This window comes from Polypterus senegalus, chromosome 18, assembly GCF_016835505.1.
Source record: "Polypterus senegalus isolate Bchr_013 chromosome 18, ASM1683550v1, whole genome shotgun sequence".
NCBI classification, from domain to species: Eukaryota; Metazoa; Chordata; class Cladistia; order Polypteriformes; family Polypteridae; genus Polypterus; species Polypterus senegalus.
The window spans coordinates 36,387,382-36,405,058 of record NC_053171.1 but is presented as its reverse complement, the minus strand read 5'-3'; the positions used below and the strand labels follow the sequence as shown (position 1 = coordinate 36,405,058).

Genomic DNA, 17,677 nt, shown 5'->3' with positions numbered 1-17,677 from the left:
GTGCTGGCCCCGCTGGTGTTATGAGCAGCTAAGCAAGTTTTCTGTTTTCTCAGTGGCGGAGCTCTTACCCCGACTCCACCTCTCACTTCTGGAACGGACCAACATGCACACTTCCACTTGTAGACGTTTATATATAAGATGACCACAGTTATTAAAATTTCACAAATCCTTATTGGCTGAAACTGCTGATACAAAGTGAATTGCAGTGTTTGACTAACTACAAGATTGGTTTCTTACTTTTCCAAGACTTGAAGTGTGTTGTTCAAGGTGAGGGTGATGTGGGCTGCTGAAACAATCATAGGAACACAGCTCAGACGTAAATCGATGAACACCATAAACACCTGAGTCTCCGTATACCTGCTTAGAAGTGGAACACATTGAATTGACTTATCAAATCACTGTTCAAAAACTGGGTTCTGCAGGGTGCCGGTTAAGTGTAGGTGGTCGCGGTTACTGGGAGGTCCGTTCTCTCATTTCAGTGCTTTGTATTGTTTGTTACTGTGGTAGCTTCATGATGACCATTCAAAGTCGTTTGAGCCAAATTTTTGTAAATTGCTGTGTGTAAATCATTTGGTAGATTAAGTATTTCCTCAGTGTTATGATTATTAAATATCTTTATGCTACTGCATTTTGTACATTCAGTCATTTTTTTTGTGAAGCACATATAGACTTGCAGTGCTTTTAAGCGACAGTGCATGGGTCATAAGCATGTCATGCTTTACAAATGGACCTTGAGTAAAAGGTAAAAATATTAGTAATAGTATGAATATAAAGAATAAAGATACATGTAGAGCCTAGAATTTCTAACCTTCATTTGAATATAATTGAATATATACTTATTTTTAATACAGATCTTTAAACTTCAATTTAAATTAGTACTGGAACTCTCATGAGATATCCTTGTATCATCATCTTTAGTGAAGGAGGCCGCATGATGGCAGTGAAACGCCTCTCTTAGTCATTTACCAGTGCAGCAAAATGCGCTGTACAGCTGTGGAGTTACAACACATAAGAGGAAGCAAAAAATACTAACACAGTACACAGGGTGACATATTTTTTACCTTTCTAACAAATAGGTTGTGGACACTAGGGGTCGCTGTTGCCCCGTTGAACCCACCAGACACACGTGTAAGCACAAGAAGATTTTAATTATAATATTCTTCAAATATAGTGCAAAAAGCACCACACACTCTACAATTCTCAATTAATCAATAAACAATAACAATAATCCCACAATCCTCCACTCCCAGCAGCTCCGTCCTCTACCACCCAACTCCTGCTCGATCTGCTGGTGTTTCCCACAACCCTTTATAGTCCATGACCCAGAAGTATTCTGTCTCCGGGTCAAATGCCTTCTTCAGGTATCCCGGAACTACTGCGGGTTTCTGTCCTCGTGACTCCTACCTACTTCCGGGTTAACGTCATAGTAATATCCCCCTGGTTCTTAGTGAGCTCCCCCACGGCACCCAGCAGGGCTGAAGAACCGGACTCCATGTCCCATGCTGCCCTGCGGGTATCCAGGGAACCATTTCCGTCCAAGGGAGCTGCCATCTAGCGTCCCGGGGGATGTTGTGCCCTAAAAAGGCTCTTTCTTCTAGTTGAGGGACGTCCCGGCCAGACTGAAACACTGGCCGTCCATCACGAGGTATATCAGTGTTTTTTGTTTTAGTCAAGTAATTCGGTCGCGAAAGCTGAAGTAGTCACGCGCAAAACAAGGAGTGCAGTAAGGAGCTCTGAGTTCTAACTAGCCAATGAACTTGGGTCATTTTGGTGTTTTTGTCCCTTCATCCTTTGCTTTGTTTTGCTGGACTGATGTCGGGAGCCACTGAGTTGGTGCCTTTGGCATCGTCAAGAGCACAGAATCTGAACCGCATGCACTCTCTTTGTGGATTTAGCGTATTCTACATTCATGTGGCCTTCTCCCGCTTCCTCCTTTAGCAAAATCTGTGCTGTCAGGTCAGTTTATTTTTGAAAGTCTGCATGTTCTGATGAGCTCACGCACCCAATGATGTACTCAGTCTTACATTTTTGTTACAAGGACTGGCTCAGAGGATATGATTTTGAACATGAATTAGTCAGAGGTACTTTTTCCAGTTCGTCTTTTTCAGCTTTGGCTACTGTTTGTTTGGATACTATTAAATGATTGAAAAAAAGAGTTCAATATAACTCTCTCCTACAAAGAGATGGTCATATAGAACCTGGGGGAAATTCCTTAATTGTGTGTTTCTTATGAAAAAGAGAAACTATTGGTGAGTGAAAATGTTTACTTATGTCTCTTTATTATGTAAAAAAAATCCTTGGACGAGACGAGACTTTTTCAAGAGATTTTTTCAAGTAACACCCTCCTCTCAACCATATTCAACCACACACACGGTCCTCTCACCTCTCATTCATGTGAATGCTTTTGACAGACACAATTTTGCTCTCTCAGCTCTTATAAATTTTAACATTTTCCTCACTTTTAAGTTCCCAATTAAAGAAGAGTTATTAAGTCCAAATCTTATTGAAGAATTTCATCACAAAGGGTTATCAACAGAAAAAATTAGTACACGGGCAATCCTAGCACCGAGAAACGATGAAGTCAAACGAATTAATGCCAAAAATGATGATCGCTTACACAGCAAAGTGGTTAAATGCGTATCCATAGACAATGCTGAAACAATTGGGGGTGATCGTGCGGAAGATGAAAACATCAACTTGCAATATCACGGTGAATATCAACATCCATTAACACTGTCCTGTCTTCCACCACACGAATTACTATAGAAAGAAGGTTGTATCCAAAAAAGGTAATGTAGTACATCTCACATTGATAACATAAGACACCAAAGGAGATCTTATATGCCTTTCATATTAAAATGTTTACAGTTTCCCGTGAGAATAGCTTTTGCTATGACAATCAAGAAATCACAGTGACAAACATTCAAAAAAGTCGTTTTATTTAATAGAAAGAAAGAAACGAAATTCAGTCACAGACGGTTATACGTTGCGTTTTCACGATGAAAGTTCACAGAATCAAAATTCAATGCGACATTGATGAAAATTTAATTCAAAATATTGTTTTTATTTAAGTTTTATAGTAAAAATGTAAGTTTAAAAAGTATTCACATGTTAACTTCAAAGCCAAACAGAACAAAATCATATTATGCAAAGAATAACTCTAATGCAACATGAAGCATAATTTACATTCAAATTATTACGTTTTACTATTTTTTAATATGGTTAATTACTTGCTGTAATGTAAAATAGTAAATTGTACATCCACATCCCCATACGCGAGTGGCAGAACCGCAAGGAGGCTAGCGTGTAGCGCAGGTATGGGGGTTGGCGAGTTTCTTAAACTAGTTGCAAAGATGCAATTGAGACACGTGCACTGCTTTGAATGAGAAAAATAGCCGAGCCAAACAGGAAGGTGCAGGTATGGGCAGACATACTGAATGCTGCCACATTTTCACTTTTCTCAGGCTCAACATTCCACTTGTGCAAGTCAAGCACTGCATGGCCTAATGTCACTGCTTCTTCTCTCACTGCACAAATGTGTTTTGCCCCTCACTAGCCAGAAATGGGGGTTGTAAAGCGGACAGCACATTACCACTTCAAGGGGCCTCATGTATAAACGGTGCGTACGCACAGTAATGTTGCGTAAGAACGTTTCCACGTTCAAACGCGATGTATAAAACCTACACTTGGTGTAAAGCCACGCACGTTTTCACGGTACCTCACACCCTGTCGTACGCAAGTTCTCCGATCAGTTTTGCAGACTGGCGGCACCCAGCGTCAAAGCAGTGCTACTGTTTCTGTGTGGTTACCCTTTATTTCTTAGAACCACATTCCTGACGCGGCTTTACAAATACACTGAAACTAACCGCATATTGTTTATTAGTGTAATTCATCTGATTGTAATTAACCTGTAACAATATAATGGCCCAGGGAATAGCCATAGTATTCCAAATACCATAACTGCTTTAACGTTGTTACTCTCACTGCACCTTCTTCTTCTTCTTTCAGCTGCTCCCTTTAAGGGTTGCCACAGAGGATCATCTTTTTCCATATTACTCTCACTGCACCACTCAGAGTATTTATATCACTGTATCTGAGTGGGGAATCACAGCAGCAGCTGATCGGAAAGAGAATTATTGGTATACAGCATCAAGCCCACGCTGCCTCAGCCACGGCATAACGTTTCAAAGCCTTTCCTGTATGGACCTCGCGGTTCAGAAACAGTTTCATCCCAAGAACTGTAAACGAACTGTAAATACCATCACACTGTAAACTTGCACTACAGTTATAATATCGCACAACCTGCGGCACTTTATAAAGCGCGTATTTAAATATGATGACAATATCATTTCTAAGATGAAATGCAGCAAAATATGTTGATTATATTATACAGATAAAACTTTAACTTCATTTAAATAATCTGTACTGTTAATATTTAAACATGTGAGGACACGGTGCTGCAGCGCTAGCAAGTTCACGTATTGTCCCTCCCTTGTGCTGGTTATTTACTGAGGCTGGCGCGACACTGGAAGGATAGACAGACAGAATAATTAAACTCGTACTATGAAGATATTCCAATGTTCCTTAAAAGTTTTGAATAATCATCGTTATAAGCTTACAGATGGTTTTGGGGAAAGAAAAATAAGGACAGGAATTGGTGGTTTCTACGTTTGAAAGAGACAGTACTGCTACAATAAATTATTTCATCGAAGGTCACACATGGCGCACCAGCATCTTGTGTGAGGTATGAACAATCACTGCGCCATCGTGTTCTCATGTTTAATAACATGCTTTCATTCCAGTCATCATGAAAATGATATCACGTATACAACTCAGTATTTTAATTATTCAGAGAGCTGTAATATCACGAATGTAATGGATTCTGTGTCCTGTCGGAGAAAGAGAAAGAACAAAAGCACGTAGTGATTCACACACATATAGCACATTGAAGATCAAATACAAAGCGAAGCATTTAACGTGCCACTTTAGTTACGATGGGATTTGAGAAACTAGTAAATTAAATGATTTTAAGATGAACTTTATGATGTTCTACTTTAATGACAAGATAAACTATGTGATTAAAGTGGACATTTCGAGATTAAAGTTGACATTTCGTGGTTTTTTCCCCACTGTGTACCTTTTTTTTTTCTCCGTACCCTAATAAGCTTTCATATGACACTCAGACGTTGGGCTACGACTCTTCTTTACACGGCGACTTTGATATCTGACAACTTTTTTATTTCGGGCACTGTGCGATTTTGTGAACGTGAGCTTTTAAGTTTCTCCGACACACTATGTCACTCGATCAACTTCCTTTTGTTGATTATACCACGGTTTAATTAAACAAATATTACGTTTTTCTTTGCCTCCACTTGGTATTCGCTGAAATTCTTATATTTTCCCCCGTGCTTTTCCCATTGTCTTTTCACAGAAGGCTGAGCTTAAGGGCAATTTATATTGATTTGCATATTCAAAGAGGCGTAATTCTGGGAGGAGTTGGGGCGGGACAGAAGGCGCGTGCACGAGCGTTAGTTTTCACGCTGATCGGGATTTATGTAGCGGAAGAACGTGGAAGTTGGAGTACGCACAGATTCCTGCGTCTGGATTTTTCTGTGCATAAACACATTTCGTCTTTTGTGCTTATGTCATGTTATAGTGCGAATTCTACACATGGCGTTATGCATGAGGCCCCTGGTGACGAGCTGACCCACCGTGGTTTGGACCAAGTAGAACTTTCTCGGGTCATAACTTGTCCGTTTTAAATCTTGCCTTACATTAGCTAGTTACGGATGTTTGTTCTTCAGTCCGCAAGTCTCTCTAATGAACTTTGTTGACATTCACAGGAATTCAAAGGAATTATATTAGTTATGGAAGTGAGCAATCACAGAATTGAGATTTGCAGGTGACCTTTTTTCATTCTTTCCTCCCACGTGCCTGCAGAAATTAACTGGTAAATACCATTTGTGAAAGGAACGAGTGTGAAATGGAGAGTTATCAGAATATTTTGTTGGGAAATGGAGATTTCCTTAGTAACTGCTGCTTGTATTTGTTACAGAAATGTTTGCAATGGGCATGTACTTGAGGAATGTAGGATGTTCTTTATTTGCTTAATCTGCTGCCATACATGATATCCCCATCTCCGGTCATACCTCACTGCTTTGTCCTTGTGTTTATGAGCCGAGTGCTTTTGAGAGGAATTGTCTATCTGAGTGGTGGGGGTTGGGGTCAAAGAAAACTCTTTTTGTTTCCTCAAAGACAATAGAGAATGAATGGTTATTATACTACTCCCAACTAAAATATGAAGATAAATGAGGTGACATTATTACCATTCTTCTGACCCTAACGATGCCTGTGTAGCGTAGGACCATCACCATGACAATGCACATGTTGTAAGCCCTGCACTTGCTTAGGGAGTAGTCAGGGATATCCTCTTTCATTCAGCATGGAGTAATAAAAGCTCACTTTGTTCTGCCCTGCAGTGATAGATATGGGCAGGTTGTTTTTGCTCATTCTCTCTCTTTTTTTTTTTTTGCCGTGTGTTTAGAAACAGAAACAGTGCCGAGAGGCTTTCATCCCAATTCCCAGGAGGGAAGATTGGATCCGCAGTCTTCATTTCACTGGCCTGCCCTACAGGGCAGTTGGATTAATGAAGATGTGGTGGTGTTGGCCGTGGGCTCTCCCTCGTATTATCCATGGCTTTATCGAACTTCTGGGCGATTAACACCACTCTGGGGAGCCGTACTTGGTTTGATTCCTGGAATGAGTGTGCGTTTTTTTTTTTTTTATGATCAATTGAGGAGGATGGAGGTAGTGGCTGATAAAATCTCCGGAGCTAGACTTTGATCTGTGAACATTGTGTTGAGTTTACATATTTGGAGGAGTAAAAGTTGAGGTGTGGATCAGTGATGTCTTTATTATCAGGGTCTAATACGGTGCTCCTTACCAAGACCCTTAGAACTCTATAGCTTTTCAAAGATTTATTAAGCAAAGATGTGTTGCTGCATGGCATCAATGCTGTAGTTCGTCACCACAAATATAAAGAGAACCTCAAAGTTTTTGTGACCCCACCTAAAAATAACTCTTGTTTCATGTTCCTTTTGGCATTGTCATTGTGAATACAATATATAAAGTGTACATCCTCCATGGCTTTGGGTGTAGATGTGCCAGTTAAGTGATGGGTCTGCTAGTGGTACACGCCAGGCCCGAAAGTGACATCAGGCGGCCTCTCGTCTACTCTAAGTGAAGAGATGGTAGTGACTGTGTATCCCTCTGTCCTTCCTCCATTTCCCTTCATTCAGAGTTCTGTGCATCCTTAACAATCATGTATGACTGGCAAAATCTGCAAGGAGGACACATATGATAGGAGTGAGAAGATGATAAGGAGACCTGGGTTTGTGCTATGCAAGTCTGATTTAAAGGTGTAGCCTACTTGAAGTTACAAGAGGTGAATCACATTCTTGTTAGCTCTTAATATGTTACTGAATAACAGTGTAGCTCCCTGGCCTCTACTGAAGGGAGGAGGAGGAGGAGGTTGGGAGCATGTGCCAATCACAGCACACCCACCACACAGCGAACCACCTGGATTGAGATCCAAGTGCAGCCATGCAACGGGTGACACCTCAGCACCACACTGGATGGAACACTGTGAGGTATTTTACAATGACCTGCAAGTTGAAGGACCTGCTTGCAGGGCTGAATGCAGGTTAACGTCATACCCAGAATGGAACAATTGCAGGTTAAGGGCCTTCCTTGGGGGCCCAATGGAGTAGAGTCACTTCTGGCATTTATGGGATTCGAACCGGCAACCTCCACTCCTCCCTACTACTGAAGGGGAGCCACTGCAAAAGTTAGGTTTGTTTTATGAGCTTATGGTGTAATCACCATTAAGGATGGTGGCTCCACTGCCTGTGCAAAGCATCTTGATCCGTCCTTTGTGTTCCTTCACACTTGGCACTTGGCTCCTGTGTTTGTACTTAAGGCAGTTTAGTTCGCACACAACCCTCCAATCACACATTTTTTTTTTTAACTTTATTTGTTACTAAACATTATTTTGGCTTTGCCAGTATCTACTATGCACCGAAGTTTATTTGAGTTGGACTAGGAGTGCGTCTGCTAAGCATTTTGTGGTGCTGGAGAGCTGACGGGCGCACGTCTAGTTCTTTGCTCAGCAGTCTTCCCATGTCGTCATAGCCGGGGGGCTCTCTCTTTCGCTTGCTTTGTGTGGCACTCCCTCCTTTTCCGTGCCTTTTTGGCTCAGTCTTATTTTCGCCTCTCCGTCCCTTGCTCTGCCAGAGCTTTGTTTTTGTCAGGGATCACTGGCCACAGGGAAAGAAAAGGAGAGGCAGGTGTGAGAGGATTCGTCCGTGGGTTTGATTTGATGGCGTATGCTCGGGAGTCCCAGCAGAGCAGGACAGCTGGTGAATGGAGATGGGCTTGCACTGTAATTACTCAAAAGGGCCTGCCAGTTAAATCCCAGCCCCCTGTCAGAAAGAAATGAACTGGAAGTTGCTGCTGTTATTGATCACCTAATGTGCAGCTAGCGTTAGACGTCAAGCCCAGGTTAAGCGGTCTGCGATAAGAAGGCATGGCCTTTTGGAGGCCAGAATGTCTCTTGTCTTGCTGATGCACTCAGATTTCACTTGTGGGGACGTTTTTATCGTATCAGCGCATACTTGTGTGCTGTTTGGACAGTAAGCAGCAGGCTGCCCATCTGTGTCTGGCCTAATGGATGATTTTTGGAGACCCAGTTTGGTTAAGGGGAAGAACGTAATTAATTAGAATGCGTATGCAGTTTAAGCCCTGGCTCTTTCAACATGCGTCTTATGGACTTCGTTGACCTAGTCGAGCTGTTTCAAGGACGGCGTCCAGCCGCAGGCCCTTCAGGTCATGTAACTAATCGCTTGCCTTCTGTTTTCTAAGTGGTCGTGTGCCTCATTATTGCACTGACAGGGTTTCATGGGACCGCCATGCTGGCCGAAGCACTCCGCTCTGTTGCCTTTCTTATGCTGATGCACGGGTGATAGAAATTCTGTGGTTTTCCTTCACTTGGCCGGGCCCTCGTCTGCATAGTTTGGTTGGCTTTTTACTGCTTGTGCTTATCCAAGATGAATCTGCCTGGTGGGCCAAACTTATGTTTTTTTTTGTTTTTAGCCGTGCAGTGCATGTGTCCCACATACTACTTGGTACCACCAGCAGTTTTGTGCATTTCACATCTACTGTACACTCTAGGGCTGCTTTTACTGGTGAGTTTTGCCTTTTCTTTTGGTTTGGGCTGATAAAAAGAAAGGGTGGGCTTGGTGAACAGATGGGCTGTTGCCTACAGTGCCCTGCACCTGCTGAGCTGTGTGCTGGGTAGGACGTGGCAGGCGGGAGCTGCCTGTGGATGGTGGAGCAGACGGTGCGTAGTGCATTGTTGCGTCTCTGCTGGAGCGGGTCTTGGGACAGATCAGTAAATCGTAACAATACTCGACCAGAGGCCATGCTGTGGCCTAGTTTAAAACTGGCACTCAACCAGGCAGGAGCTTGCAGAACCGCAGCAAGCTTTTAGTTGTGAAGAAGTGTGTATGTACAGGGTGATAACAAGTGCTGTGCTCTGCTGCTCTTTTGTTACTGAGAAAGACCCCCTCAGTGTACGATTCAGACTCCCCTCACCTGAATCATGTTTGCCCCCCGACTTACCTTTGATAGAATGACACTAAATGCTACTGTAATTGTGTCACTGTATATCAAGATGAAAACTCACATCTGGAAACCTCTTTCCATAAAGGAGTTGTTGTAGTGAACATACAGTACATCATTCATGAATAATGTCAAGGAAACCGTTATCCTGGAAATGGCCATTTGAAAATGAACAGCAGGTATCTACAGTGTGCATTATCCATACGCAGGTACACGTGCACAGTTAGTTGAAGCGTTAAAGATGTCACTTCACAAAACTAATAATCGAGGAAAAAAAAGTGTGAATGAGCAAATTTCACATTGTGATGCACGCCGTGACTGCTCGTGTGATCTCGTGGGGTCTCGGCTCTCACCTTGCAGTTTGTAAATTAAGGAAAGCTGGGTCTTTAAAGGGAGATTCTTCAGAAATACCGTCCAGTGGAAGTCTCACCTTCTGGGAAAACTGGCAAGGGTGGACTGGACAGGATTAGAAACCCTAGAACTCTTTTTCCCTTTTTTTTTCTTCTAATTATTTTTTTTAAAGGCATCACTTTTATTAAGCAGTTGAGCACCTTATTAGAAATGTTCTGAGTTTGTTGAAATTGAACTTTTTCTCTCTGCATTCTTTTTTTTTGTTTTCTTTTGCCCATGGAAGAAGCCAAGAAGAGAATTTTCACATTTTCTTGCATAACCATAATAATAAAAAAAAGCACAACACCCGTTTTTATTTACGGGGCTGACGCTTTTCAGCCATTTCCCAGACACCTAAACGTAAGCACAGCAGGTCCCAAATACTAAAACGAGCAGCACTGGTCGTCTCTTCTTCTCTCCTCTCAGTCTCTTTGTCTTCTGCTTCCACTGCCCCTGGCAAGTCCTCTCCCTCCTCACTCTGGTCCTGGAGCAGTGGCAGGGGGCTGCTTTTATCAAACACCCAGGATATTCGTACTCACTTCAGGGTGTGACAGACGCCCAACCAAGTACGGCTGTACAGTCCGCGCAGCCCCCACACAACCCAACAGGACTGTGCCAAACTCCAACTCCCATGAAGCCCTGTGGGAATCTGAGGCGCCACTTAACCTCAGCTTCCCAAGATTTCACGAGAGGTAATGTCCTGTGCCTGTTTTCTCCCACGGCCCTTCCTTTACTAAGGCGTCCCGGTCAGGTAAGGGCCCTGGCCATCCGCCACACCTTAAATGGCAAATGAAGAAAAAAAAAACCAATGAAGAACATAAAATTCTCAACTTATTCAATTGAAGTGAAGTGTAGAAACTGCATAGACTGCATCACAGCAAAAAGTCAGTCAGTCAGTCAGTTCTTCAACCCGCTATATCCTAACTACAGGGTCACAGGGGTCTGCTGGAGCCAATCCCAGCCAACACAGGGCGCAAGGCAGGAAGAAACCCTAGGCAGGGTGCCAGCCCACCGCAGGGCACACCCACACACACACACCAAGCACACACTAGGGACAATTTAGGATCGCCAGTGCACCTAACCTGCATGTCTTTGGACTGTGGGAGGAAACCCACGCAAGCACGGGGAGAACATGCAAACTTCACACAGGGAGGACCCGGGAAACAAACCCAGGTCTCCTTACTGCGAGGCAGCAGTGCCACCCACTGCACCACCGTGCTGCCCCCAGCAAAAAGCATCTTTCTGAATTTCAAAGAGAAGTAAAAGTCGTTTTTTTTTTTATTTTTGAAAGTGAGAATGGATGGGGAAACCAATCTGATTAATACACAAGAATTTCAGTTAACAAGAAGAGATGACATTCGGAGTGGAAGCCAATGGCTAGGCTACTGAGACCCTCGCACTAGGATGGAGGCTAATGGAGTTGTGTGGCTGTTGGCAGTTTTTTTTTTTTTAGAACAATCTAAATGAGAACAGGACATTCAGCCCAACAAAGTTCACCAGTCCTATCCACTTACATCTTCTAAAATAACAGCAAGTCAAGTTCTGAAAGTCCCCAAAGTCCTGCTGTCCATCACACTACTTGGTCGCTTATTCCAAGTGTCTGTGGTTCTCTGTGTGAAGAAGAACTTCCTAATGTGAGTTGGAAACTAAGGTTAAATTTCACACAGTATCTCCTTGTTCTTGATGAACTCATTTTAAAGTAATAGTCTCGATCCACTGGACTGATTCCCTTCATAATTTTAAACATTTCAGTCATGTCACCTCTTAATCTTCTTTTGTATAAACTGTAAAGGCTCAGCTCTTTTAATCTTTCTTTATAATTCATCCCCTGTAGCCCTGGAATCAGCCTAGTTGATCTTCTCTTGACCTTCTCCAGCGCTGCGATGTCCTTTTAGTAGCCTGGAGACCAAAACTGCACCCAGTACTCCAGACGAGGCCTCACCAGTGTGTTATACAGACTGAGCAGAACCTCCTTGGACTCCACACATCAGGGCGCTATATAACCTGACGTTCCCTTAGCTTTCTTAATGGCTTCTGAACACGGTCGAAAAGTTGATAGCTTAGAGTCCACTATGACTGCTAAATCCTTCTCATAAGGTGTCCTCTCGATTTTCAGACCTCCCATTGTGTATTCAAACCTAACTTATGTGTAATACTTTACATTTACTTACCATATATACTCACGGATAAGTCGGGACTTGATTTCACAGTATAATGTCGGTCATATAAGTCAAGTGTGGAAGACTCGCACTATTGATACAAGGGATTACGATATGCTAACAGCCGCCTGAGAGCGTAACCAAGGAGCACACGGCCTTTTCTTTTCTATGTGGGTGTGGCAATGTGCTGTATCAGCGTGGGCTCCTAACCTCTCTGTCTATTGTGCCTACGTGACCACACAGTAATACCCGAACTATTCCGAAGTGACATTTGCACTGATTTATGTTTTTCGTATCTCACACCCTCATACCCCTTTATAATAAGAGGATCCCTTATCTACGATGGAGCATTCAATCAGAAGAAAATATGAAGCTGGTTTTAAATTAAAAGTCGTTGAAGTAATGAAAGAAATCTGTAACTGTGCTGCTGCAATAAAATTCAATGCTACTGAGAAACTGATGCGAGATTAGAGGAGGCAAGAAGATGTAAAAAAAAAATTTGAACAGGCGTATAAGTCGGGGTCTGATTTTATGATCAATTTTTTGGGTTTCAAGACTCAACTTATACATACAGTAAATATATAAAGTACATTAAATGTTAGGCTGTAGCGGGTTGGATGATGGATGAATGGTTAAATTTCATTTTCCACAATCTGGTCCTGCAGTAAAAGTCCTCACTGTCATTTTTTTTTATTGAGGGGCACATAAATTGAGAGGATCTGACAGGGACGCTCAGCCCGTGACAGCGCTTTGTGAGAAATGAAAGTCTGCTTCTGACTCTGTGTAGCTGAATGAGCCCAGCCTTGTTAAAGCAGGCGTAATAATCGTACAGGTGGGCCCTGACTTGCATGTATGAGTTTGACAAGAGGGAAAGTGATGCAAGATCAGTCCTCAGTTGTTTTGTTCTTATTTGCCCTCTTTGTCTGTTGTTCTATAATTGGGCAAAGCTGCTGGAAGAATACTTAATAATGTGTGAATGGTGGATTGTTAAGGTCAAAATAAAAAGTTGGATGTTGAAACGTATCCAGTGAGAGAGTGCACTTGTGGTGAGAGCATTATTCTGCTTAAAGATAATTATTTTGCAGTAGTATTTGGTCTTCTTCTTCTTTCGGCTGCTCCTGTTAGGGGTTGTCACAGCTGTTCATCTTCTTCCTCTCCATCTTGCTCTGTTACACCCATCACCTGCATGTCCTCTCTCACCACATCCATAAACCTTCTCTTAGGCCTTCCTCTTCTCCTCTTGCCTGGCAGTTCTATCCTTAACATCCTTCTCCCAATATACCCAGCATCTCTCCTCTGCACATGTCCAAACCAACGCAAACTCGCCTCTCTGACTTTGTCTCCCAACCATCCAACTTGAGCTCACCCTCTAATGTTCTTTTTTCTATAATAATTAAAAATAAGGAACATGAAACAAGGTATCTGTGTTGTTTTGCGCTAATTATTACATTGTTTTTAAAAATGATTGTCTCCTGAGTGATTTCTGGTCTCCATCCTCTATGAGTATTTAACTGCGAGGTTCTCCAACACTAGCAAGTCATTTGACTCGATCACGAAATCAGTTGTAATATTTGAGGGTTCCTTTCAGAGGACATTGATGATCAGGTTAATCTTCGTGTAACTACCAAAAGCACCCGGACATAAAGGGCCCAGAACAAGTTGTGATTCAGGATGTATATGACATTAGTATTATTTTTGTGTTATATAATGAATAAATGAAACATTCTGTCTTCTGCAGATACAATGGCTCTCTCCCAAACGGTGACAGAGGAAGAAGAAAGAGCCGGTTTTCCCTTTATAGAAGAGTCCGGGCCAACGGGTTGAAGCCCAGCACAGTGCACGTTCTCAACACGGTGCAGGATGGCAAGGTATGCTGGGGTGTGTGTGTCCCTGGACGCCGCCGAGCTAGCAGGAAAACGTCTCATTGCTGCGTTTGGTGTTTCCATTTTGCTGCTGTGTTAAACACTCTAATCATTCTTTGCATGAACCTCCTCTATCGTAACATCCTCACACATCCTTTTCTTGGCAGAAACCAACCCTGGACAGCATGACAGCCCATTTTAGATTTGTGGTTGGTTTCACCAAATGGGTAAATGAAGTCTTAGATTGAGGCCGATTATACGGTTTCCAGTAACTATAGAAGTAGACATTCTTCTTAAACTTTCGGTGGGTACTTCTTTCTGGGTGCAACAAACAAAGACAGATAGATCACCAACTTGAAAAGGCAGCCCATAAATGAAAGGCTGGCACTACAACTTGGCACTGTCTCCTTTCTGGGCCTACCCATCATTAGCCTGTTTTGCTGTGAGTTTGCTGCTCCTCACAACATTAACTTCATGTGCTTTTTGCTGAAACGGCTCTCGTGTTCATTGAATCCTGGATTTTTACTTTACTTTCCTTTTTCAGTAAAACATGAAAAACAATCTGTAACCTAATTCAAATAAATCCAAGAAGTGATGATGCATTTGGATACTTGGGAATAACTCTAAAATAATTTGATGTCCTAGTCGTGAATGGTTCAGCGATGACGTGTGTGCCACCACTTGCAGTTCCCTCAGTTGTCCATGCTTGGTATCTCACTGGCGTGTCTTTGTCCTCCGCTCTCTGCACACCTTTCTTCCAGGTGTGTTGTTCATGTATGGCGGCAGCAGCTGTGTTTGTGGTCAGTTCATAACTCAGAGTTAGTTACCTTTGGGATGACTTTTGTTTTTTTGTTTTAATGGCTATGAGTCTTCTGACACTGTCAGGATCCTAGATTGTGTATACGGTTTATTCGCCATAGCAAGGACTTGAACTAAAACACAGCATTGGCCAACCATGCCAACCCCTGAACATATCTTGCTACTGTGATATTTTGACTGAGACATACATTTCTGAATGACTTGCCTTTGCTATCTCAGTATGTAGTGTCACCAGCAGATATTATTGACAGTATTCACATGTGGCCTGGAAATGCTGCGGTGCTTACACAAGAGTCTGGTGTGCCCATGGGAACAGTGGTTGTAGAAATCAACATAGTGCAAATGCATTCTGGGTCTCCTGAAATGCCAGGTTACAAGGTGAAGATGGGTTTGTTTGTATTGACCCACGTATCCTAGCTAAAGTAGTTTGTCCAGTCATTTTTGAGTTTTCTTTTTCCCTGGTCCAGCTTGTGACGATGCGGGTTCGACTCCATGCTCCCATTCCTGTTCAGGAGCCCTTGAACCTAACACCGTCAATAGTTATAACCGAGATGAGCTAGACAGTTGAGGCAATAACAATTGAGCAAGAGGATGGTATAAATGTGCAAAGTGCTTTTATTAAAATTGTCATCAAACAAAAACAGTGTTCAATAAAGTGCAGTGCTTTCAAAGTTCAAATAAACAATCCAATAAAAGAAAAACGTGGAGGTTTAAAAATACACAAAAAAAAATTCCTTTAAAACGAGGTTAAAATGTTTAATGGGAAGCAGTTTTTAAAATCGACAACAATGCCAAGCTCGGTGCTTCTTTTCGGTTAGCGTCTCACCTGCTTCTCCCATACGGGCCCTTCAACAGGCGAGACGCTCTTTCTGCAGCTGCCCTTTTCTAACTCAAACACAGGTCTGGAGACCTCCCGATCCTGGCTTCGGTCTGGCACTCCTCCCAGGCCTGAGACGTGGACTCCTTGGTCTCCAGGACGCCCACACCAAGGACTGCAGCTCCAAGCCTCACGACTCCCGCTGCCTTTCCGGTCTTCTGCGGCCAGTCGCCTTTCCCTGGTCACTCCCGCTACCTACTCGCTCAGCGGGAGCGACATCCAACTCCAACACCTGGGTGTCGGCCTAACACCCAGCTTCCTCGCAGCTGCCCACGAGCGCTCGTTCGCCCGCCCACTCACTCCGTGTGTGTCTCTCTCTCTCACCGACTTACTCACTCTCTCGCTCCCTGTAACCTCCGTCCTCTTTTCCTTTTCTCTCGTTCTTTTTTTTTCCTCTATCCGACTCGCGCTTCTTTTATAATACGAGGTGCCATAGCAGCTGCAGCACATTAGCCATGGGAACAATCACGGATGTGGGCAGTCCCTCACCTGTGCACTCGGTGAAAAACACCCACACTGCAGATCGCCCCGTGGCTTGCTATGGCCCAACGTCCCCCTCACTAAGCCGCCGCGAGTACGGTGATTACTTATTTAAAAAAAAATGGCCTTTGCTCAACGAGCTGTGGACCTGTAACACCACACAGCTTACAGTTATTTATTGTTGACATACATGCTTGACATTGCCAGCCTGCTCTATCAGGTCAGGTCAGGTTGGGGAGCACGCACTGGTACAGCACATGATGAAACAGCTCGGGATCCCATTTGGCAACCCCCCAGGAAGACATGCGGTCCAGTCCCACCCTCTGGAAATGACCACCTGTCTGCCACAGCCAGGTGTTGCATGGGTGTCCCATTGGCCTGGTCCAGCCACTCAGGTCTTCACCAATGAGCATCGTGCCAGCCACATCACTCTCACACCACATGGCTGTAGTGCCATAACTGACGCTCCCTCACAGTGCAGGTAATGTGCCTCATTCGGGACTCAACCGCTCATTCGACGCAAAGTCAAACCAGCGGTGCCAAAGGATTCTCCGAAGAGACACAACACTGAAGAAGTCCAGTCTTCATCTCAGGTCACTGGATAGCGTCCATGTCTCGTAACCATATAGCAAAAGAGGAAGGATTAGGACTCTAAAGACTTGGACCTTCGTCCTTTTACATAGATATTGGGGTTATCAGTACTACTCTATCAAAGATCATCTCCATTAGTGCAACAAAAGATTTTATCAGTCAAGTAATTCTTCTGAAAGCTAAATAAAAGATTTCTCTGCCAGTACATTTCCTTAATTACCTGCAGCAGACTGAATTCGTCCTTCACGCTGTGTCAGGCAGCCAAGTTTTTCGAGCGAGTGGACTGCTTTATGGGGCTGTTCCAGTAGGACTTTTGATTTCTCTGGAAATGTCCTTTGTGAGCGGCGGGCACTTGAATGTTCTTAACTTGAGGTATCATCAGCAGCTCTGAATGCCAAGTTCAAATTCTCAGCCCTGAGGTTTAGCTTTCCCATATTTGATACTGAAATCTGTAGATCTGTTCCTGTATCCTGAAGCTGAACATTATTGTAGTGTGAGGATGATGATGGGCATAGTTCAATTGCCATTAACAATTACCTTTGGCCACATGCAGTGCATGGCAGTGTGGGCTCCTCTAAGCAGAAAGCACCTTTTAGTATTCATTTGTTTCCTGCTTCACAGCTGCCTACATTGTAGATTTAAAAGGCTGGATCCACAGTAGGGACCAATCAAAGCTACTTATGCATATTTAAATGAGTCACTGTCTTAACCTCCTTCATTCCATATAGCCAGGCTTAAAAACGTTACTTTTGTTTGCTACAGTACACCGTTTCTGGAGCCCCCTGCCTTACTGTGTGCTTCTGCCCAGTATACAGGACGGT

At 43.3% G+C, this 17,677-nt stretch overlaps 1 protein-coding gene across 2 annotated transcripts in view; it reads left to right on the top strand.

The window, feature by feature from the left end:
* peli2 (pellino E3 ubiquitin protein ligase family member 2) overlaps window positions 1-17,677 on the top strand; it is a 56,213-nt gene that overhangs the window by 27,203 nt on the left and 11,333 nt on the right. For both annotated transcript variants that reach the window (XM_039741069.1, XM_039741068.1), the window contains exon 2: window positions 13,966-14,095. In XM_039741069.1, the coding sequence (XP_039597003.1) occupies window positions 13,966-14,095 (130 nt within the window). The remainder of the gene's footprint in view (window positions 1-13,965; window positions 14,096-17,677) is intronic.